The 24943-nt window shown below is 43.6% G+C and overlaps 1 protein-coding gene and 1 long non-coding RNA gene across 4 annotated transcripts in view; one reads left to right on the plus strand and one right to left on the minus strand.

Annotated features, from left to right (window-relative positions):
- Positions 1-535: 535 nt before the first annotated feature.
- Positions 536-7847, minus strand: LOC129702977 (uncharacterized). Its single transcript, XR_008724484.1, has 2 exons — positions 7707-7847; positions 536-1115 (listed from the first exon to the last, which is right to left on the minus strand). It is a non-coding gene; the product is annotated as an uncharacterized LOC129702977 (long non-coding RNA).
- A 4659-nt stretch (positions 7848-12506) lies between these two features.
- Positions 12507-24943, plus strand: part of runx1 (RUNX family transcription factor 1) — a 171516-nt gene continuing 159079 nt past the window's right edge. The window contains exons 1-2 of one of the 3 annotated variants that reach the window (XM_055645101.1): positions 12507-12699; positions 12882-12974. In XM_055645101.1, coding sequence (XP_055501076.1) covers positions 12917-12974 — 58 coding nt within the window. In that variant the 5' untranslated portion in view covers positions 12507-12699; positions 12882-12916. The remainder of the gene's footprint in view (positions 12700-12881; positions 12975-24943) is intronic. The other 2 variants (XM_055645102.1, XM_055645103.1) reach the window with 2 other exon arrangements.

A 24943-nucleotide genomic window follows, 5' to 3' on the forward strand; every position in this document is an offset into this window, starting at 1 on the left:
AAAAAAATGTACAATAATAGCAAATCTTAATTTGATCAGCACTGGTAAGTTGCCAATGATAAACTGTCTAGTCCTTACACATCAGCGGCACAAAGTCATAATGCACAATTCTCTCCAGTGTGTTTCAGGCCTCCTTGGGACGTGTTTATGTCATTCCAGTGAATCTTACTGCACCTCACTGTCTTTCCACCCACACAAGAAACTAATGTTAACAGGTGGTAAGGCAGCTCGGCTGAACATGTCTGGCACCAGTGGTTATGCCTGTGGCCTATTGACTCATGGCTTAATTATGAGCCCGACACAATGGTTTCAAAGTTAGTCTGTAAACTTAGAAGCTTGCTAAAAAAAAATAATTAAACGGGGAAAGAAGGCAAGCCCCAGGTCCGGGAGTTGGATATCAGTCTGAGAAAGAGAAAGATATTTTAAAAAACCTTCATAAAAAATGTTCACTCAGCACTCTCTTTTACTTATCAACATCTGATGAAAGAACAGTCAGAGGAAAGAATGACTGAAACACATCACTCCCTATCAAACATACGAGTAATGGTTTAGTTTATTTTAGTATCGTTTAGAGATACAGCGTGGAAACGGGTCCTTTGGCCCACCGAGTCCGCGCCGACCAGCGATCCCCTCACATCAATACTGCAATTTGCAATTTTTACCAAGCCAATTAACCTACAAATCTGTACGTCTTTGAAGTGTGGGAGGTGACCCAGAGTTACCGGAGGAACCCCACGCAGGTCACGAGGAGAATGTACAAACTCCATATAAACAGCGCCCGCAGTCAGGATCAAACCTGGGTCCCTGGCACTGCTACCGCTGCACCACCATGCCACCCATATAAGAGAAAAGGTGATAAGAGAAAAGATGAGAAATAAAAAATACTTTAGTGGTGTCCTTCTTTTCACTTTCTTGATCGTGTTGAAAGAAAGCACAATCCAGCAAAACTAGACATGATGAGAGGTGGCTGGAGTTTGATCATTTGTTCCCGTTTTGATGCAAGTTCTACAGTCCAACATTTACACCCATCTTTATCTCTGTTCTTCTGTTTATAGTCGAGATTGGCGCAGCTTTCTTTTTTTTTCTTTTGAAGGTGATCCCTCCGAATGGATGATCTGGGAATGAAAAAGCAAGATCAGGGAACAGGTGACAGAACAGGAGGCGCTAAAGTCTTCAGCAAAACTCAAAGTGCCGGGGGAACTCAGCGGGTCGGGCAGCATCTGTGGAAAGAAATGGACAGGCGACGTTTCGGGTCTGGACCCTTCTTCAGACGAATGGAGTAGGGGTTAGAAAGCTGGAAGAGAGAGTGGTGGAGATGGGGCAAATCCTGGTAAGTTACTGGTGGATACAGGTGAGGAGGGGGTGGGGTGATAGGCCGATGAGTGGAGGAAGTCCAGAGGTGAAAAGGAGACAAAAGGGTGTCAGGTAATTAAAGGAGAGGATGAGTGGAGTGTGAAGCTTAGATAAGTGGATGTGGAGAGGATGTTTCCACTAATGGGAGAGTCTAGGATTAGACATTATAGCCTCCGAATTAAAAGATGTTCCTTTAGGGAGGAGATGAGGAATTTCTTCTGTAAGAGGGTGGTGAATGTATAGAATTCTTTGCCACAGAAGGCTGTAGAGGCTGTCAATTGATATTTTTAAGGCAGAAATAGATAGATTATTGATTAGTACGGGTTATGGGGAGAAGGCAGAATGGTGTTAGGACAGAGATAGATTAGCCATGATTGAATGGTGGAGTAGATTTGATGGGCCGAATGGCCAAATTCTGCTCCTACACTTATGACCTGATGACCTTACATGAACCCAGAGGGAGGGATAGGGGTGGAAGAGGTCAAGGGGGAGAGGAACGAGGGGGAAGGGAGATAGAAGAGAGAAATGGGAGGTGAGCATACGGAAGAGGGAAAAGGAGCAGAGTGATTGAGGTGCTGGGAAAAAAGCAACATTAGTGAAGAAAAACCAAGCCCATGGCATGCGATGCTTCACTTGGTAAAAGATACCAAATCAAGATGTTTGGGTGAAGATTTCTTTCTAATCCCACTTGGAGTTTCAGTTTCATCTCAGCCTTCATTTGCCATTTGTTAAAAATTCTTCCCATTTCATTGAGATGTTTTGTTCTCATCGCAACCCATGTACAACCTCATCATGTTGCTTTCCACTCAGGTTTGTCTTCTTGAGAGTAAATGGGAAACTTCGGCTACCCTTTCCACATACCAGTAACCCCATTCAACATTGCCAAGAAAGCTTTGTACTGGAAGAAGTGTGAAACTAAAGCCAAATTTGTTCTCCCAAGTGGGTGCAAAAGACCCCACGGCTAGTTCATTTGCTTAGAACTTGGTTCACAGCTGGTGAAAGAATGTTTGGTTTGTGGCCCTTTTTTGATTGAAACCGAGGCACTAAGTACATTTAATTTCTGAACCAATCTCCAACGTTGAAAGTCCACTGCCGAATCTACAAAATCAGGTGAGTCGGGGACTGGAGCTGGACTGGAGGATGAACTCAAAGAGAAGAACTCAAAGGCCTCAACCACGGGTGAACAAACATAGAAACATAGAACATAGAAAATAGGTGCAGGAGTAGGCCATTCGGCCCTTCGAGCCTGCACCGCCATTCAATATGATCATGGCTGATCATCCAACTCAGTATCCTGTACCTGCCTTCTCTCCATACCCCCTGATCCCTTTAGCCACATTGGCCACATCTAACTCCCCCTTAAATATAGCCAATGAACTGGCCTCAACTACCTTCCGTGGCAGAGAATTCCAGAGATTCACCACTCTCTGTGTAAAAAATGTTTTCCTCATCTCGGTCCTAAAAAATTTCCCCCTTATCCTTAAACTGTGACCCCTTGTTCTGGACTTCCCCAACATCGGGAACAATCTTCCTGCATCTAGTCTGTCCAACCCCTTAAGAATTTTGAAAGTTTCTATAAGATCCGCCCTCAATCTTCTAAATTCTAACAAAGATGACTGAACTTTATTGCCTTCCCTCATAGTGGGAACGTTGATTCCGCTGTGTGGGGATGTTGTGTTAAATTCTGTCGTGTATTGTGTTCTTTTTATTTGTATGGCAACTCAAATCTCACTGTACCAATTGATGCATGTGACAATAAATGTAACTTGAACTTGAACTTTTTAATGAGGTGGAAGGGGTGGAGGAGGTTGAGGCAGACGCCATGTATCTGAAGGGCCTTTGCAACCGATGGTGGCATGGAATGGTGGTTAGTTCCAGGATCATTGAGGGATGGGACCGCTTACCAAGAATATAAAGTTAGTAGTCAATGGGCAGCAGTTGATAATAAGGACAATGGAAGTTGGTGGTCAACAGAGTAATTTTAATAGTCCTAGAGTAAGTTTGTTGGTGAAGAAGCAGTCAGGAGTCAGGTTCATGATCAGTGGGGTGCAGTTGATAAAATGGATGGAAAGGCTGGTAATCAATGGGGTGTTTTAGTTTAGTTTATTATAGTCACATGTATTGAGGTACAGTGAAAAGCTTTTTGGTGTGTGCTATCCAGTCAGTGAAAAGAATATACATGATTACCCTTAAGCTGTCTACATTGTACAGACACAGGGTAAAGGGTGTAATGTTTAGTGCAAAATAAAGTCAGATTAAAGATAGTTTGAAAGTTATCAATGGGCTAGATGGGAGGTCGGGACTGCTCTTTAGCTGGCGAGGGAACAGTTCAGTTACCTGATAACAGCCGAGAAGAAACTATCCCTGAATCTGGAGGTATGTGTTTTCAAACTTCTGCACCTCTTGCCTGATGAGAGAGGGGGGAAGAGGGCGTGACCCGGGGCTTTGATTGCAATCCGTGATTGGGCTGCAATTGATGATTAAAGTAGTAAGGGCCTGTCCCACGAGCATGCGACTCCATGCGGCAAGCGCGACCTAAATGGCCTGTCCCACGAGCATGCGACTCCATGCGGCAAGTGCAACCTAACGTGGTCGCTTGAGCCGTACAGGCCTCACAGGGCCGGTCTCACTTCGATCGCCGGAGCCGTATGGAGCTGGTCCCGACATCGCGCGGGGCTCCAAAAAACTGACCTTGTTCAAAAATTCTGCGTGGCAACGGTCTGCCGGCCCGCAACCACCACGACGCCGTTAAAAAATTCTGCCTCAACGCCGTACGTCTTTTTATCATTTCATAAGTTCAAAAGTGGTAGGAGCAGAATTAGGCCACTTGGCCCATCAAGTCTACTCTGCCATTCAATCATGGCCGATCTATCTTTCCCTCTCAATTCAATTCTCCTGCCTTCCCCAAATAACCCTTGAAACTCTTATTAATCAAGAACCTATCAATTTCCAACTTAAAAATATCCATTGGCCTCCACAGCCTTCTGTGGTAATGCATTCCACAGATTCACCACCCTCTGACTAAAGAAATTCCTCCTCATCTCCTTTCTAAAGGTACATCCATTTATTCTGAGGCTATGGCCTTTGGTCTGAGACACTCCCATCAGTGGAATCATCCTTTCCACATCCACTCTATCCAGGCCTTTCACTATTCGGCAACTCTCTATTTTTACCCTGAGTTTTGTAAACGGATGACCACTAAACCTCTAGCATGAGGTCTCCACCGCTGGCAATGTCTGCATCAGCCCTTACAGGAGGACCACCACACTAATGTGGAAATTTCATCACGGTTATCCAATAAATTGTGGGGAAATCCCCTCATCTCTGTGAGCTGAGGCAGGTACAATAAAAACAACATTTCAAAGACATTAGGTTTGGAGGGATCTGGGCCAAACATGGGCAAATGGGGCATCTCGGTCAGCATGGACGAGTTGGGCTGAAGGGCTTGTATCCCCGTTGTATGACTCTGTGACTATCTCACACTGGCAGTGGTGGCAGACAGGGAGTAAAAGGCAGTCTTACACTCTGAGGGAAATTACCCGTTCCCCATCTCACAAAGTGCACAAAGCACATCGTAAAACGTACAATATGTACTGGGTGGTCTGAGGATGGGTCCAGACACAAAACTTCACCTATCCATTTTCACCCAGAGATGCTGTCTGACCCGCTGAGTTACTCCTGCATTTTGTGTCTATCTCTAGTATAGGGTGGCTGCAGTCTCCAGATGTATGTGCCATGTGACAACGCACCAACTACTTGCTGTCTCCAGCCACTTACAAAACCACCTTTATAAAATCTACTCAGCCTTCAGATGCAGCGTAGTTCATCCAAACAAGAAAGACACAAAGTGCTGGAGTAACTCAGTGGGCCCCGGCCCGAAAGTCGTCTATCCTTGTTCTCCAGAGATGCTGCCTGTTGATGAAGAAGGGTTTCGACCCAAAACGTTGCCTATTTCCTTCGCACCATAGATGCTGCCTCACCCGCTGAGTTTCTCCATCATTTTTGTCTACCTGTTGCCTGCTCTGTTGAGTTACTCCAGCACTCTATGTATTTTTTTTGTGTAAACCAGCATCTGCGGCTCCTTGTATCTCATGTTTATAATTCCTCCAGACCTGCCTTTTATTTGTATAAACCAGCATCTGCAGTTCCTGTATCTCCTTTTTAAAGTTACTCCAGCACTCTGTCTTATTTGTATAAACCAGCATCTGCAGTTGCTTGCATCTCATTTTAAACCTACTCCAGCACTCTGTGACTATTTTTGTGTGTAAAGCAGCATCTACAGATGCTCCTCCTCCTCCCTTTTTCCTTCCTTCTCCCCCCCCCCCCCCCCCCCCCCCCCCCCCCATCAGTCTGAAGAAGGGTTTCGGCCCGAAACGTCGCCTATTTCCTTCGCTCCATAGATGCTGCTGCACCCGCTGAGTTTCTCCAGCATTGTTGTGTACCTCCGATCTTCCAGCATCTGCAGTTCCTTCTTGAACACATCTACAGATCTTGTATCTCCCATTTACAGTTACTCCGGCATTGTGTCTTTTTTTTGGTATAAACCAGCATCTGCAGTTCCTTGTGTCTTATTTTTACAGTTCACCAGAGTTGGCAGAGGAGGGAGTGTACAGAGTGAGATGAGAATGTCCCGCGGGGGGGTTATCCCGGGCATGGGATGAGATCGGGACCATGTGCTGAAATCACATTGACTGTCCCTCAGTGACCTCGCCCGTCGCTGAGAACAGGAACAGCGAGACGCCCTACGCTCATGTACCCAGCCTAGATACCCTCAGCCCACAACAACATTCAATCTAAGCGGTGCCCCGCAGCGAGTAGTCTTTGCTTCCCCCCAAGTTCGCCACGATCTGAAATATCAAGAATTAACGCTGAAATGACATTCCTTTTCAATCCAGGCACACATGGACACCACATTCAAGCGGGTCTCTTGGAAATGTATTCTGTTTTGTTCCATTAATGTTGAAATAAAACCGAATCAAGCACAACAGGCCAATTTTAGCTCCAGACATTAAAGCAGCATTTAGCATTTGAAGATGTTTCACGGACATTTAAGTTTTCTCCAAGCCCCGTTTGGTTTGCTGGACCTGAACCCGCCGCTTGGGTTCAATCGTGTGAGGGTTCAACTTGTGCCACTCCGCAGATATTATCCTTAACGGCAGGACCTTGTCTGCGTCTTGCCGCAGAAAAACTCCTTGATCCGCCGGCAGCTCTTGCTCCGTGGATAGACACAAAACGCTGGAGGAACTCAATGGGGAGAAGGAACGGGTCTCGACCCGAAACGTCGCCCGATCCTTCTCACCAGTGATGCCGCCTGTCCCGCTGAGTTACCCCAGCATTTTGTGTCTATCTTCGGTGTAAACCAGCATCTGCAGTTTCTTCCTATACGCGTCTTGCTCCGTGGTGAATCTGCCTCGTCAGTAACCTTTTCAGATTTTTTAAAAATTGCAATCATGTCCTATTTCACGATGCAATTAAAAGTTCCGCGGCGTCCAGTTTAGCTATAGGGGCAAAAGTGTTTTACTGTCATATATCCCAGATAGGGCAATGATATCCTTACTTGCAAATTCAAGGCAATTGAACACTTGGTGACTATTCATGAAATCCAGGTACGCCTGTTTAGTACAAGAATCAAGAGTGTTTGATTCTCAAATGTCCAGTCAATGGAATAAGGTAAATGGAATAAATGTCTGCTTGTGTCGCTCACAAACCCAATGGTGTGAACACTGAATTGTCCAAATTTAGGTATGTAACCAACAAACACCCACCCCCTATCCCCCCCTCTCTTCACTGTCTCTTGCCCAGAGTAGGGAAATCAAAATCCAGATGACATAGGTTTAAGGTGAGGGGGAAAGATTTAATAGGTACCTGAGGGGTAACATTTTTACACAAAGGGTGGTGAGGATATGGAATGAGCTGTTGGAGGAGGTAGTTCAGTGGTGGTGGTGAATCTCTGGAACTCTCTGCCACAGAGGGTAGTCGAGGCCAGTTCATTGGCTATATTTAAGAGGGAGTTAGATGTGGCCCTTGTGGTTAAGGGGATCAGAGGGTATGGAGAGAAGGCAGGTACGGGATACTGAGTTGGATGATCAGCCATGATCATATTGAATGGCGGTGCAGGGTTGAAGGGCCGAATGGCCTACTCCTGCACCTAATTTCTATGTTTCTATGTAGTTTCTATTTAGTTGAGGCAGGTACTATCGCAATGTTGAAGAAGGGTCTTGACCCGAAATGTCACCCATTGCTTCTCTCCAGAGATGCTGCCTGTCCCGCTGAGTTACTCCAGCACTTTGCGTCTTTCTTTGTAAACCAGTATCTGCAGTCCCCTGTGTGCTTACAATGAAATTCTTACTTACTGCGGCTTTACAGGCTATCTATATTAGCCTCACTGTAGGCTGCCTGGACAAAGCTTGATCCTCCCTGTTGACACCAGCACCAGCACAAGGTTAATCATTGTCTTCTTTGTCTTCATGGCATCTTTGGCCCTTCCTTCAGGCACAATTGATTCCATTTTTAACCTGTGTGTGTGGAGATGGGAGATGATGGTAAATCTGACCGCGATTCACCAATGAACTATTTTAACTGGTGAAGGGTAATTGATCTGAAGTGTAAATTCAATGCATTCTGAACTGCTGAATATTTCCAGCATAACTCTGTTTTTATTTCAGGCATCCAGCATCTGCAGCTTTTTGCTCTCCGGGCTGTAGGTAACCTCTAAAAACCTTGCCTCCCCCTCCCCTTTCTCTCCCACATCCCCTCTTTCCCCCCCCCCCCCCCCCCCCCCACTCCCCCCCCCCTCCCCCCTGTACCCCTCCTGGATTTACATCTATTTCTCTCCTCCCCCTGTAACCCCATGAGTGCCCCGGTTTCCTCCCACATTTTAAAGACATGTAGGTTTTAATTGGCTTCTTTAAATTGGCCCTCGAGTGTAGGATTGAACTACTGTACAGGTGATCATTGGTTGACGCGGACTTGACGGGTCGAAGGGCCTGTCTCAACACTGTGTCACTAAATTAAACTAAACTAAACTAAACTAAACTAAACAAACTAAACTAAACTAAACAAAACAAAACAATTACAATGCCAAGATTTACTGCTTTAAAAAAAACTTTTCACTGCACCTTGGTACGTGTGACCGTAAACCAAACTGAACTAAAATGAACTGAACTGAATGTTCACTCAGTCAGTTAGCATTTTATGGACACTACACAGAGAACAATGACCACCACCGTTTCAACTTCACTATCCCAACTTCAAGACAAATAACCCTCAACTCAAGAAGTTTGTCTGCTGTGACATATCAGACGGTGTGGGTGCCAGAAGCCAAGTCAGTTCGATCATTGCTCTTGAGTGACTAAACTGTAACAAATCCAATAATCGGTGCAGTTAAATAGACAGAAAGCTGAATTCTCTTCTAGTTTCATCCATCCGCAGGAAACGAGAATCTTAATTCTTTATTTCAGATTATACGTTTACAATCTTAAAATACTGACTATGGAGTCACCTTACAGATACACTCTACGACTGCTAGTTTCCACAGCAAACTAAAATGCTACATACGAACATTTTAAAAAAGCTGTCCACTTCAGTTATTATTAATTAGATATTACAAAGCATTAGTCAAAGTTCCTATTAATTGAATTCACATGATAGTAGAAATATGTTAGGTTTAGAGATACAGCGTTGAAATACACACCTCGAACACACCAAGTGCACGCCAACCCTTTCCTAGTAATTCTATGTTATCCCACTTTCTCATCTTCTCCCTACACAATAGGGGCAAATTACAGATGTCGATTTTACCTATAAGCCCACGGATATTTGGAATGTGGGAAGAAACCGGAGCACCCAGAGGATTCCCATACAGTCACAGGGAGAACATGCAAACTCCACACGGACAGCACCTGAGATACGGATCAAACCTGGGTCTGTGGCATTATGAGCCAGCAATACCAGCTGTGCCACTGTGCCACCCTTGGGGTTAACCAGTGGCTCGTTCATGCAACATTAATGGGCTAATTCTTCAAAATTAACTGACTCAATTTTGAATGGTATTCTTCCTTCATATTGATGCATATTCTTGATTTGTTTCATTGCACAGACAATCACATCCAATAATGCAAATCATTTTACACCCTCAAGGTGCAATTCAAAGCAGTATGCAGCCAATGAAGGAACTGTTGGTATTGCCATCATTACAACACAACAAACCAGATGATCAACTTGTGCATTTAAGTGCATGATCATAGAATCTGGTTAGAGTCATAGGGTCATACAGCATGGAAGCTGGTCCTTTGGCCCGACTTGCCCACATCGACCAACATGTAATCCCATCTGCCTGCATTTGGCCCATAGTTCTGTAAACCTGTCCCATCCATGTACCTGTCTAAATGCTTTTTAAACATTGCGATAGTACCTGCTGTCAATTTATGCTGAACTATTTTAAATTTGGTAGAGGGAAGCATATTGGTTGGAATACCAGAGAAAGTCCCCTTCTCTTCATCAAGTAGTACCATCAGCATTATTATCCCAACCCGCTAGGCAGATGGTTTGTCATTTTAAATCTCATTTAATCAGCACCACCTTTAACAGTGGGGGGGGGGGGGGGGGGGGGGGGGGGGGGGGGTCACTGCCGCCGTTGGGTTGAAGCAAAGTAACTGCAGAGCCAGAAAGTGCCAGTGTTATCGTTCATGTGGCTTCAGAATATTCCATCCTATATGCTCCTTCCATGTTTGTGAGTGAACATTGGTGACTAGGATGGATAGTGAGCATAAGCCACTCTTCCTCTCATTGGAACCCATCTAGTTACAGGCCCTCTCAGCAGCAATGCCCAATATCAAACTGATTCCCCCATCCTCAGATAGACACAAAATGCTGGAGTAACTCAGCGGGACAGGCAGCATCTCTGGAGAGATGAATGGATGACATTTTGTGTCGAGACTCGGGTCACCCGTTCCTTTCCTCCAGAGATGCTGCCTGGCCCGCTAAGTTACTCCAGCATTCTGTGTCTATCTTCGATGCAAACCTGCATCTGCAGTTCCTTCCTACACATGATTTCCCCCTTCCTGTATTTAGGAGAACAGAGATCAGAAAAATGTCATGTACGATTTACTTTCATATGTCCCATTTAAGGATGGGGGTCTTCCTTTTCTTTGTAGAATATTTTGAAAAAGCACTGTAGGGTGAAAGGACCCAGGACTGAAGTAAGGGGAATTGTTCCATTAAAAAATTGATTGTCGTTGACTGAGATTTAAACTCCCAGAAGCCTGCTGCTTCTTTCTGGCTTCTCTGCAAAGCTTCCACATGGATTTTTAACATCCTCTCTCATCCATTGATGTCGAGGAGCTAACAGACCTCCGATGAAGCATCCTCTCATGGAATGGAGCCATGTGGTAGGCTGGGATCAATTAACTGCAATATTCTTTGGGGATGAGGGGGGGGTGGGGGGGGGGGGGTGGATTCTTATTCTTTGACTGCCTCAGCCTTGCCAATGGCTATGTCGCAACATGACTCAAGAAGAAAGGAGAGACAAGCGTCCTTTTTACTTTCCGCCCCCTTTGCTTTCATTTCTTCTAATGCAACATCAAATGAATCCAAATTCTGTGGCACCAAATGCATGGAAATGAGCAGCAGGCTTTGCAGTGTATAATAGGCTGGGAGTACAAGGACGAATTCATGGAGGACATCTCTCAGACATGCTGATCTTATTTATGGACATGCACCCAAGCCATCACACTAACGGTCTACAAGCGCTTTGTTGAAAGATGCAGCCGGTTACAGATTTAAGCGATTCCTCTTTTATTTTTGGGGAGATTACATGTTTGCGTAGGAACAAAAAGAAAAGTTTGCAGCAGATGGATGGGTTAAATAGTGATGTGGTTAACTGCGAAGGAAATTCAAAACTTTGTTCACAGGATACTTGCAGGGAGCCAGCTGTTCTACAACCAGTCCTACTCCAACCTAACAATTAGGAGTCCCAAACATTTGCATTGTCCGATTGAAAAAAAAGGCGGCGTAAGTTCGTAATAAGAATAATGTGCCTTTTACCAACACAGAATATTGGCTTGCCTTTCAAATCCGTGGACTGCAATTAGAATATAAAAGCACAAAATACATTTATTTTTTATAAATAACTGCTTGGATTAGGACTCTGTGAAAAAGTGCTGCAACAGTAACTGCTGGTACTCTAACCCAAGGTGAGTCTGTGAGCTCTCGTTACCTTTCTAAATCCCTTAATTTAACTTAAGTCTTTTTATTTACATCTATTCTTAAATCACTTACGGATTAATTAATACATCAATTAATCATGATACGCATAGACTCTCGGTTAAAGGTTTTGAAGTTTTTGTTTCCCGGGTTCGCTAACTCCATTAGTGTCAATACATTTCTGCTAAGTTGCCAATTCTTCGTGGGGGTTAAGTAGTGGGCTGATGGTTCAACTGCGGAGAGGCAATGCTAATGATCACGGTTGTCCCCATGTAATGGTCACTCTTCAAGTAAGAGTCGGGCAGAATCTGGATGTCATCTATGACCTACACTTCACATTTATTAGGTCTTAATTTAAAGAGAATCTGAAAATGGACAGGCATCTGTTTCAATAATTAGAATCAATTATATCTGACCTTACTTCATAATTGAGTGTCTAAAACGTAATGCATCCAATAACTGGTGCAGTTAAATAGATATGATAAATATGATTGAGGGATAAAAGAATTGTGTACTAAAATTTCTTAACTGGAAAGTGTGCAATTTATCCTCAGTGGGACTGGGGGAAAAAAAGTTATACTATATATTTCATGCTGCGTGAAGAAATATCTTTCCCATATTTATGGCAGGAAAATAAAATGGAATCTCAATATTTCAGCTATCTGTTTACCTTTCAGTGGGTGCATGAGGAAAATGAAAGTTTCAGGGAAATTTCGATGACAGATTAAAACAGCGCCTTTGCTCTTAAAGTAACACAGGCTCTGTTGTACAAAATCATAACACTCTATTTGCATAATAAGCAAAAAAGAGGCTATGAGTCAGTTTCAGCAAACTCCAGCCTCTGCTATTTCCTGATTAAGTTAGGGGGAGGGCAGGTGGGAAGGGAAGGGCCTTGTACAATAAGAACAGAAGGCAACATCACACGAGACACATGATCAGGGACCAACCAATTAGGTTGAATAATCAAAGGGGAACAGTTAAATTTGTAATTTAGGTCGTGTGAAACTCTTTGGGCCTCATAAACAACCACAGAACCACAAGTTGGGTGCAGACCAGTCACACAACAGTGGGTCCGGGACGTTGGTCAGTACACAGCGACGCATTCTGATTTAAACCACAGAGTACCAAGCATTTCATACAGTGGTAAGCATCATCTAACCACAACCAATCCACTATTTTTACATTTCAGACCTCAAAAAGTACCTTATCGTGCTGTTTGCAGCGCTGCAGAAGTGTTGTGTGATAAGGTAAAAGGAAATTGCCAGAGATGAACGGTAGAGTGGAGAGCGCGACGCTTAAAACTTTTTTGGTTTTGCTTTGAAAAGGTGGGAGATCTGCGCTACCCGTTGGGACAGCTTCGATGGCTTCGAACAGCATATTTGAGTCATTTCCTTCATATCAACAGTGCTTCATGAGAGGTAAGCCACCCTTGCTTAAAAATGATTCCGTTCGCAGTGAGCGTTGAGAAAGTCCTCCAGAAACATAATGCAAGAAAGATGCTGTTATTTTGTGGCTGCATGATGACAAGTTACATAGCTGATGCTTGCAATTTTTTTAAATAATAAGTACTGATTCGTGGGTCCCAATTTTCTCCAGTTTATAAATGTATTGCTGAAGTAATAAAATTGTCTGCCTTGAGCAACGTTTTGCACAACATGATGTGAAGGCTTGTCGAATGGTTTGTGTGAGGCGAATGTGCACTCTTTAAGGCTGACTAAAGAGAGACTAGTCTTTGGTTAAGTAGTTTTGAAAACAACTGAATTAGTCACTTGTGTCGGTACGGAAACAGAAGGACAAGATATACGTTTAGAAGCTTATGTCACTTTGAGTCATGAACATGAGCAGTTGGCTGTTTTTATTCACCCAAAAAAAATTATTATTTAGCAGCGCAGAGTGAATGATGCATGAACTATCCCCTGAAGTGAGTACACATGCTTCTCTTTCTAAACTGTTACTAAAGCCTTTTTAACTTCTCGCTGCTTTCAGTAGAGTTTGTATGGAAAGGGAGAAATTTTGTATCATCGAGTCATGCTGGTGTGATGATTTATGCATTCCTGCAGCATCATTCAGCTCAGTCGAATGGCCACAGTCCCTGTTCAAACTTACTAGAAACTCGTTGGGTTCCCTGAACAACTGCTTCCTCAGTGCTGTTAACAGCCAGAGGAAACAATATTCTTCAAATAACGAGAGGGACCTTCCTGGATTCAGGTTGACATTTTTATTCTTGTTTTGTTTCCGACTCTATCGACAGGAAAAGTTATAGAGGAAATTTTTGTAAGTTTGATAAGGTAATAAAGACCTTTGCATAAATAATGCTGCTTTGCCCCAGCAGAATGCAGGCAGCTGAGGCACGGTTTGCTCAAATGCTCGGAAGTTAGGGGCATTAGTTACAGTAAGGCGCCATTTTTAACCCAGCAAACTGGGGTTAAGCAAAAACAAAAGCAAAAGGGAAAAATGTGAAGTGGGCTAGTTTAGCATTGATTGGCCTTCTAAATCAATGGACAAATCAAGAAAAAATAATAATTACCGTAAACAAGTTGCGTTGGCATTCAGAGATGGTCATTTTGTGAACGCGTTTAGCGTGGAGAAGGAAACTAGCATATTTAATCCACTGGTATTTGTGATAATCGTGTCTTTTTGGTTTAGCTTCCCCATTTCCCTCGCACGAGCACAAGGCTCTGGTTAGCTTCGAGATACGAGGCAGAAAAAGAAAAAAGAAAACTTACAGACTCATGCTAGTTAGATAAATAATCCCGTCAGTGGGCAGTTTGTTTCTGTTGCAGTTTCCACCCGGTTCTATGCTCGGACCCGCCGTTGGCAACACCTCGGGTGCCTCTCTCATCCCTTTCTATTTTTCTTTTGTTGCAAAAACACTGCTGAAATTTATTGCCCCGAGTTGTCGGCGGTGGGGGAAATAACAAGTCCTTCTCGTCCCGTATATTTCACTTTATCAGGCTGCGCAGAAGGAAATCCATAATTCTTGCAGCGCGATACGGTGTTAGAAATGAGAAAGGAGAGCAAAAAAAAAGGCAATTGTTCTATTCTGAGAAAACACTGGAAGAAAGCTGACGCATGTATTGAGTGTGGTACACCACAAAAGATATGGGACTTTTCTATCATGCCGCACCAGGCTACCACTTATGCTCTCTGACAAGGAAACTGCTGAAGTCACACCTTCCGATGTAACATTGCGCCCCATGAGGGTGGATGTTTCAATTTACAGCGGGTTTAAACACTAATCCTCTTCAGTAAATACCTAATTGTTCAGGTAATATTTCACTCAATGCTGCACCATGTTCCAGCAAAACATTCTCAATGCCCAGTAAACTTTTTATTTTCTGAACTTCCAGCTTCCCAATAAATGTTTGAATTTCTAGTGTTTCTTTCAGAACTTCAGGAGCTCTTTCTAGCCAGTGAAGTTTTTCGAAAGGGCTTCAAATGTCGTGTAATACAGGAGCCAATTTGTAATCAATGAGGTGGGACGACAGTAAACCAAATAGGTCAGAGGATCGGTTTTATTAACTTTGAGGTGAGAATAAATATTGAGCAGGACTGCAAAACGGAAGCCCTATCTTTCTTTGAATATCACGAGAGGAATAGATAGGGTAAATGCACAGAGTCTTATACCCAGAGTAGGGGAATCAAGAACTGGATAACATAGGTCTAAAGGGAGACTGGCAAGATTTAGTAGGAACTTGAGGGGCAACATTTTCACTGAGAGGGCAGTGGATATACTGAACAAGCTGCCAGACGAGGTAGTTGAGGTAGATATGATAACAGCATTTTAACAGACACTTGGACAGGTACACGGATAGGAAAGATATTGGCCAAATGGGCCAAATTGGGCAAATGGGCTTGATTGGCATAGACGAGTTGGGCTGAAGAGCCTTTCTCCATCCTCTGACTATATAAAAAAAAGGCCAATAAAATTATCTGAGAAGGAAGAAGAGGCCTGGATACAACGTTTTGTCCAGAGGCTGATACATACCTGGATCAAAGGCTTCGATTATCTTAAACCTTCTTTAATACTTCACCATCGATTATAAAAGAGCATAAATTAAATCAACTGAGATCATCCTTTTGAGAGGTTTTCTTGTCAGCCATGACTTACACCCTGGGTGTTAATAGATGCCTCAGTCTTGCATCCATCCCGTTTCACGATACGACCAAATAAATGTCCAAGCACTTTTGTGGGGGATCTGTGCAGAAACCTCTGCTAACAGTGAGATTTTCATAATGTGAATCACTTCAGTCTGTGGTGTGAGCAGATGCGGGGGAGATTTAGGCTGAAGGAGGTGTTGGTTTAAAGTCGTACATACTTGTAGTCGTACATACGGGGGTGTGCAATTCAACGGCACCAAAAAACGATCGAAATTAGTAAAAGCTGCTGCCTTCTCTTTTAGTGAATTAATGTATTTGTCTAAAGATTGGCATCAGAAAAATGTCGAAATAGCAAACCACCCATGCACAGGAAATTGGAAAGGGGAATATAGGATTAAATTAATTCTTCTCAAAACTGCTATCTCTGCAATATTTACTCAAGAAACATTAAATACATTGGTATAATAAACAGTTACCCTCCAGGAAATATGTTTACACACACACACACACACACACACGTCAGGCCAACTGTGATATAAAGAACTCTTATGTTCACAGAATGTTCACCAGAAATTCTGTAATGACAGGAAAAATGTGCATCCATAGAGAGCCGTTCACCAGCTCAGGAAATCCTAAAGCAGTTTGTAACCAAAGAATAACCATTTAAAATCTACCCCACAAGCAAAAACACTGCGGTCAACTTTGGTGCACAGCATGATCCCGCATGTGGATCTCCATTAAATTTGACTCTAGGCTGGCCTGTAGGACAAATGCAGGACAACACTTGACCATAAACAATGGCCCAAGAACCTGCGTTGCATAACAAATCCGTGCCAAGTGTAAACTCTGTTTATCAGCTGCATTGTTTATATTCAAATTATTTAATTGAGAAAGATTATACCGCAATAATAACATGTTGAGTTTCCACTGTAATTAGGAGCTGGATGTTGGTAATCAATTGCCTAAGCCCATTTTGATGCTTAATTGAATGAATGTGCTCATTTAGTTGCATTTTATCCTCTCAGCTGTTGTGGCAACTGTTCTGTATAGCTTAGTTTATTGTCAGGTGTAGCGAGGTACAGAGAAAAGCTTTTTGTTGCGTGCTATCCAGTCAGCGGAAATACTTTACATGATTACAATCGAGCCGTCCACAGGGTAAAGGGTATGGTGTTTAGTGCAAGAGCAAACAAGTTGGCTGGCCATATACCCCATGTACAATGGGGAAAGGTGACAGCTTTGTGCGGACTGCGGACTGTTCACAAGTTATAGGAGTAGAATTAGGCCATTCGGCCCATCGAGTCTACTCCGCCATTCAATCATGGCTGATCTCTGCCTCCTCATCCCATTTTTCTGCCTTCTCCCCATAACCCTAGATACCCGTTCTAATCAAGGATGAGTCTATCTCTGCCTTAAAAATATCCGCCGACTTGGCCTCCTCTGTGGCAATGAGTACCACAAATTAACTACCCTCTGACTTAAGAAGTTCCTCCTCATCTCCATTCTAAATGAGCGCACTTTAATTCTGAGGCTATGATCTCTAGTGCTAGACTCTCCCACCAGTGGAAACATCCTTTCCACATCCACTCGACCTATGCCTTTCATTATTCTGTAAGTTTCATGAGGTACTCCTCAACCTTCTAAATTCCAATGAGTGCAGGCCCAGTGCTGTAAAACTCCCAAGTGGTGCAGGCTTTATGACTGCACACAGTATGAGGGACCAAACCCATCGTCAACGTGCGCTCAGTGCTGTAGAAATGGGGGTCTCATCAAGGCGTGTAATCTTAGAGCGTGATGGACCGGTACATTTGGGTTGCTCACTGAAGGAGCACTTCACATTATTTCATTGTGAAACTGCATCAGACAGAGCATCACACGGTGCTGTGGCAGTCAGCGCTGGCTGTTAAGCTGCTCCTTACCCCATCGGATAGAGACCAGCCAACTTGTTTCCTCGTGCACTAAACATTATTCCCTTTGTCCAGTATCTGTACACTGTGGACAGCTCGATTGCAATCACGCATTGTCTTTCCGCTGACTGGGCAGCATGCAACAATAAACTCAACTAAGCATCAAAACTAATCTCGGTATACCTTTTTTTTACAAAATTGTGCATGTGAATTAACTCGTTTTAAGATAAAAACTCTATGCTTTAAAAGGTTTTCTAAAGACATTGAAAAGGTGGTTTAGAAAGAGAAATAATTTACAGATGCACAGAACAGTTGCCACAATACTCCTGACAGATGAGGGAATCAAATCTAACTCATTTTGCTGTGCTTTTGAGTGGATTAATTGTAATCATGTATTGTCTTTGCGCTGACTGGTTAGCATGCAACAAAACCTTTTCACAGCACCCGGGACAATAAACTATACGCCAAACTTTTTGAGAATAAAATCTGAAACTATAGAATGTTCTCCTGGGAACCTCCCACAGGACACTGCCTGACATTGTGAGACGGCCACATTTATATTCCTCATTTCCCTTGCTAAAGGATTAATGTTATTGCATATAAAATGATCAGCGTGATCAGATTGAACAATTTGACGAGGCTGGTTTACACCGAAAATAGACACAAAATGCTGGAGTAACTAAACGGGTCAGGCAGTATCTCTGGAGAAAAAGAATAGGTGACGTTTCGGGTCGAAACCCTTCTTCAGACTGAGATGCCTGAAGACTGGTCTCGGTCTGAAACGTCACCCATTCCTTTCTTCCAGAGATGCTGCCTGACCAGCTGAATTACTCCAGCTTTCTGTGTCTATCTCACAGCCATGGGTATGCACATGCATAAGTCACCATTGTGATGGCAACTTAAAAGTTCTGATCTCGCTGTGTGGGTCTTTTGCCATCACTGGGACCTGAGGGGGCTCGGCAGAAGGGTTGTGGTTGCACACTACAGATACTGATGTAAACTGGCTCATATTAGCTTTCTAATTCCAGAATTGAATGTAAAGCATGGACTCTTAACCAAATAGAAACACAGTCGAGGTCTGTTCTGCATTTATGGAATGGTGTGCAATTTGTTAACCCTCTCCCACCATATGGTTTTCCAATAGTAATATGCTAAATCAGAAGTGCAAACTTGTATTATTCCATGAGGAGGTGGATAGCCCAGGGTGAATTTGAGCCAACTTTATACGAGCCTGGACACCACACTCTTTAAAGTTTTAAACATGTGCTGGGGGTGACTCATTCCGACTTGTGCATCTGCCGTCTTGCACCCTCTGTCTAGGATTTGGAGTCAGCAATGGTTTAGTGGGGAGCACAATCATTCTGAATCAACGAGCAGACGGTTCGAGTCCTGATGCGGAGAGATTAGTATTTAAAAAAAACCTAGACTGAAGAGCAGTAGCGAGGAGGTGCAGCACTGTTGCCCGTGCTGTCTTTCAGATGTGATGCTAACCTGAGGTCTACCGGCCCTACTGCCACTAGTGGGTGTTGGAAGAGATCATGGCACTGCTTGAAAGAAGAGTAAGGAATATCTCTTTGCTACCCAAATCTGCATTTGATTCTCAACCAGTATCACAGGTCATTGTCCTTAGTGAAGCCTGGCACAATTCAAGATGGCAGCCTCCTTAATTAGACTTTAGTCTTAACCTTACTTACTAGAGACTCAACGCAGAAACAGACACTTCAGCCTACCAAGTCTACGACAACCCGCGGTCACCCTGTACACTAACCTACACACACCAGGGACAATTTTACCACTTACCGAAGCCAATTAACCTACAAACATGGATTGTGGGAGGAAACCGGAGCACCCGCAGAAAACCCACATGGTTCACGGGGGGAGTGGACAAACCCCAAATACAAGGGATGCAACAAGAGTTGAGACAATATCTTGAATGAGAAAACCGAATTGAGGGCGGCACGGTAGACTTGCTGCCTTACAATGCCAGAGACCCGGTTCAACTTTAACTACGGGCGCTGTCTGTATGGAGTTTGTACATTCTCTCTATAATCACATGTGTTTTCTCCCGGTGCTCTGGTTTCCTCCCACATTCCAAAGGCGTACAGGTATGTAAATCAATTAGCTTTGTGTGTAGGATAGTGCTAGTGTACGGGGCAACCGTTGGACGGCGAGGACTCGGTGGGCCAAAGGATACTGTTTCCGTGCAGTATCTCTAAACTAAACTAAACTAAGCCTTTGAGAAGGTGATGGTGATGGTGATGGTGATTTTCAAACAACTGCACTCCCACAACATTCAACTAAATGATTTGCTGGGATTTTTCACAGGGCAATAGAGAAGCAATTGCTTTGGAGTTACCACAGAGTCAATTAAATATTGGAGAATGACAAGTTTAGCTTCCCTTCAGGACGTTACTGTAACGGATGGAGGTGGTCTGTGGTGTTCAGTTACTGAGGTGGGATTAGGGTTTTGCAGGTTGATTCAAGGACCTGATGGTTGTAGGATAGCAGCTATTCCTGAACTTGGTGGTGTGGAACTTCAGACTTCTGTACCTCCTGCCTGATGGCAACAGCAAGAAGTGGACATGACCCGGATGGTTTGGATCATTGATCATGGATGCTGCCTTCTTGAGGCAACACCCTGTGTATATAGTTTTGATGGTGGGTAGCGGTATTCCCGTAATGGACCGGCTTGAATCCACCACTTCAGTCTAGTTTATTGTCAAACTCACCGAGGTACAGTGAAAAAGCTTTTGTTGCGTGCTGACCAGTCAGCAGAAAGACAATACATGATTAAAATCGATCCATTTACAGTGTATAAATACATAATAAGGGAATAACGTTTAGTGCAAGGTAAAGCCAGCAAATTCCAATCAAGGATAGTCCGAGGGTCATCAAAGATGTAGAAAGTAGTTCAGCACTGCTCTCTGGTTGCGGTACGATGATTCAGTTGCTTGATAACAGCTGAGAAGAAACTGGCTCTGAACCTGATGGTGTGTGTTTCACACCTCTATACCTTTTGTCTGATGGGAGAGGGGAGAAGAGGGAGTGGCCAGGGTGTAACTCATCCTTGATTATGCTGGGAGCGTGAGGTATAAATGGAATCAATGGGCTGGGCTGTGTGATAGTCTGGGCTGCGTCCACAATCCACTGCGATTTCTTGGGCTCTTGGATGGAGCTGTTCCCAAACCAAGCTGTGATGCCTCCTGATAAAATGCTTTCTCTGGTGTATCTGTAGATGCATCTGCAGCCTCTTGCGTTCCTGTAGGTTGGAATTGCCATATCAGCCTAAGATGCAACCATCTGTAGAAAGTATCCTGTTTCTAAACAGCACATGATTCTAACCATCTAGAAATATAAATTTCTAGCAGTTTTAGAAACAAGGAACTGCAGATGCCAGTTTACAAAAAAAAAAAAACAAAGTGCTGGAGTAACTCAGTGGGTCAAGCAGCATCCATAGAGAACATGGACAGGTGACATTTCGGGTTGGTTAACTGATTAAGGGCAGGCGGGGGCAGGGGGGGGGAGGAGAAAGCTGGAAGAGCTTGTTAGAGCTTGTTTGAGAATTTTGTGACATACCGAATCTCTTAAAAGTTCAGAATATAGAGGTGCTGGTAGGCTATATTTTTGATAACATCTTGATACCAGTGGGCAGCACAGTAGTATAGTGGTAGAGCTACTGCCTTACAACACTAGAGACCCAGTTTCGATCCTGACCACGGGTGCTGTCTGCACAGACTTTGTACATTCTCACCGTGACCGTTACTGTCTGGGTTTTCTCTGAGATCTCTGGTTTCCTCCTACACTCCAAAGACGTAAGGTTTGTAGGTTAATTGGCTTGGTGCAAATATAAAATTGTCTCTAGTGTGTGTAGGATAATGTTAATGTGCGGGGATCGCTGGTCGGCACGGACCCAGTGCGCCGAAGGGCCTATCTCTGCGCTGTATCTCTAAACTAAACTAAACTGATCAAATCTCTGACGAGCAAGGTTTGTAGGTAGAATTAGAAATTAGGTGGTGGCAATGTAAAATTGTCTCTAGCCATTCAATATGTCAGGATAATGTTAATGTCAGTATCCCGTCGCTGGTCGGCTCTCCATACCCCCTGATCCCCTGAGCCACCAGGGCCACATCTAACTCCCTCTTAAATATAGCCAATGAACTGGCCTCAACTACCCTCTGTGGCAGAGAGTTCCAGAGATTCACCTCTCTCTGTGTGAAAAAAGTTCTTCTCATCTCGGTTTTAAAGGATTTCCCCCTTATCCTTAAGCTGTGACCCCTTGTCCTGGAATGCCCAGGATATTACATTGTATTCATTTCCCTGGCCAGCAGGAGAATATAATCGGTCCTATGTATAAAGTATAATATAACTCGCAGAACTTTTTAAACTACATACTGAGCTATTTCAGCACTGTTCACAGAATGCTCCTATATTGAGTGGTCTATTACAGTCCAAATGATATTTCATTTTTGTGTAGGATGGAACTGCAGATGCTGGTTTAAACTGCAGATAGACACAAAAAGCTGGAGTAACTCAGTGGGTCAGAGGGAAGGGGAAACAAGAGATATAGAAAGATATAGAACAAATGAATGAAAGATTTGCAAAAAGGTAATGATGATAGAGGAAACAGGCCATTGTTAGCTTGTTGGCTAGGTGAAAATGAGTTACAGACATTGAGACTCAACGAGATGACTTTAAAGCTCGTATGACTTGGGTGGGGGAGGGATGGATAGAGAGGGGATGCAAGGGTTACTTGACGTTAGATAAATCAAAATCATACCGCGGGATTGTAAGATGCCCAAGCGAAATATGAGGTGCTGTTCCTCCAATTTATGTTTGGCCTTAATCTGACAATGGAGGAGGACCAGGACATTAAGGTCAGTGTGGGAATGGGAAGGGGAATTAGGGTGTTTAGCAACCGGGAGATCAGGTAGGTCCAGGCGGACTGAGCAAAGGTGTCAGGAAACGATCGCCCAGTCTATGTTTGGTCTCACCGATATATAAGAGTCATGGAGTGATACAGTATAGAAACAGGCCCTTCGGCCCAACTTGCCCACACCAGTCAACATGTCCCAGCTACACTGGTCCCACCTGCCTGCGCTTGATCCATATCCCTCCAAACTTGTCCTATTCTCCAGATATTTTATTTGCCCTTTTTTTTGTCAATTTACCCAACTCTTGCTGTAGATTTCTTAAACTCAGTTCCCATTGTCGTCACTGCCACCTCAAAGGGGCGAATTAAATACTGAGTTTTGAAATCCAAACCAATAAACCTGCTGTTGGTGCAACTGAATGCAAATAACACAGTGAATAGGGTGGATTGTACAGTCCTTTAAGGTATCATCTAACATTAGTTTACACTGGTTCATAGATAAAGTCTACTCAGTGAAGAGTCAATTTAATTGGGACCCCTAGATCCAAACGAAATGCCGTTTCTGCAGCTTTTACACACAAATAGGACACAACATAATCACATTTTACATAAAACATCATCACATAGCTTGATGGAACAAAAAAAAAACTTATCTCTCCATGCACTCTCCCCCCCCCCCCCGATGTCAGAGTCAATGGTACTCCATACAACCCATCCTGTATCACACGATCTCTTTCACCAAACCAATGTGAAAAATGGTAGAATTACTAACGGAAAGAAACTTGAATGTCTTGTGACATTGTAGAGGCCGCTAATCCTAAATCCTTATGCTAAATAGACCCAGCCTAGAGTAATTTGGATTGTTCAATTTAGGGCTTAAATATGAAGGATCCTTTTCCAACAACAGTGGCTCGGTGGTACAATGGTAGAGTTGCTGCCTTACAGCGCAAGGTACCCGGGTTTGATCCTGACCACGGGTGCTGTCTGTCCAGAGTTTGTACGTTCTCCCCGTTACCGTGTTGGTTTTCCCCAAATGCTTTGGTTTGTAGGTTAAAGATGTGCAGGTTTGTAGGTTAATTGGCTTCGGTAAAGATTGTAAAGTCCCTAGTGTGTGGGAATGTGCTAGTGGGCTCCATGGGCCGAAGGGCCTGTTTCCACACTGTATCTTGACCCTAAAATAAACTGAAAGCAGTGTATGTGAAAGAAAGAACTGCAGATGTTGGTTTAAATCGAAGGTAGACATAAAATGTTGGAGTAACTCAGCGGGTGAGGCAGTATCTCTGGAGAAAAGGAATGCGTGACGTTTCGGGTCGAGACCCTTCAGACTGAAGTCTGAAGACTGAGACCCTTCATCAGGCTGAAGAAGGGTCTCGACCCAAAAAGTCACCCATTCCTTTTTTCCAGAGATGCTGCCTCGCCCGCTGAGTTACTCCAGCATTTTGTGTCTAAAAGCAGTGTATACAATGTTTGTATCAATTCCGTGGCAGAAGTACAAAGAGGTGTCGAAATATTGCACCAAATGAAAGCATTTCCTTTCTGAACCAGTTAATCAAGACCTTCCCGAGGCCAGTATTCAAAAATTGTTGTGATTAAATTTGGTTTTGCATCCCAGCCCAAAATGTAAATGAGACCAGAATCCGTACAAGGCTCTTTCAATTATGCAAAAACACAGAGGCTGAGTAGTACCTGGTGGACGTGGCTCAATTTCAAAGTTCAATCACATCCAGTAGGAAAGAATTCTGCATTTCTGAAAGTGCAGCTAAAAAGTCCAGACAAATGCTACATATACATCAGCATCTTAAGGAAGACATTTCATCCATGTGTGCAGATGGGCACAGAATGCTGGAATAACTCAGCTGGGCAGGCAGCATCTCTGCAGAAAAGGAATAGGTGACGTTTTGGGTCAGAATCCTTCTTCAGACTGAGGAAGGGTCTCGATTTTACACACCACCTATTCCTTTTCTCCAGAGATGCTGCCTGACCCGCTGAGTTACTGCAGCATTTTGTGTTTATCTTCGGTGTAAACCAGCATCTGCAGTTCCTTCCATGTGTGAAAATTGGCTTTGGGAACTGGCTGCCTGTTCTGTAGGCATTCACAGAAATCTATGATAAAATAGTTAGTTACAATAAGGTTAGCTAATCTGCCATTCTGGTGACAAGTAATTGTTTCTTTGTCACTTTGACTTCAAGTGAAGCTATTATTCCTGCCTTGGTGTTTGAATTTGAAGTCAAATTGGGAGCTGAGCAGAATGTACCGGCTGAAATGCCAGCATCGCCCTATGGGTGGGTTGCACTTTAGCCATTCTGGCCAAGAAAGTAATCTCTGGTACGTTACATTACAGTACCATCCTATTGTAATCCCATTTTGAAATTCATTTCCATTCCTTAACAAGACACTAAGTCAAAGCTCTACCTGTTTGCTTTAGATGTTGGAAGATTCCATGGTACAATTTACAAGATAAGTGCTAAACTCTATCTATTAAGTCTTAAATTCTATTTATTGTTCAACTCA

This window comes from Leucoraja erinacea, chromosome 13 (genome assembly GCF_028641065.1).
Source record: "Leucoraja erinacea ecotype New England chromosome 13, Leri_hhj_1, whole genome shotgun sequence".
Classification (NCBI taxonomy): Eukaryota; Metazoa; Chordata; class Chondrichthyes; order Rajiformes; family Rajidae; genus Leucoraja; species Leucoraja erinaceus.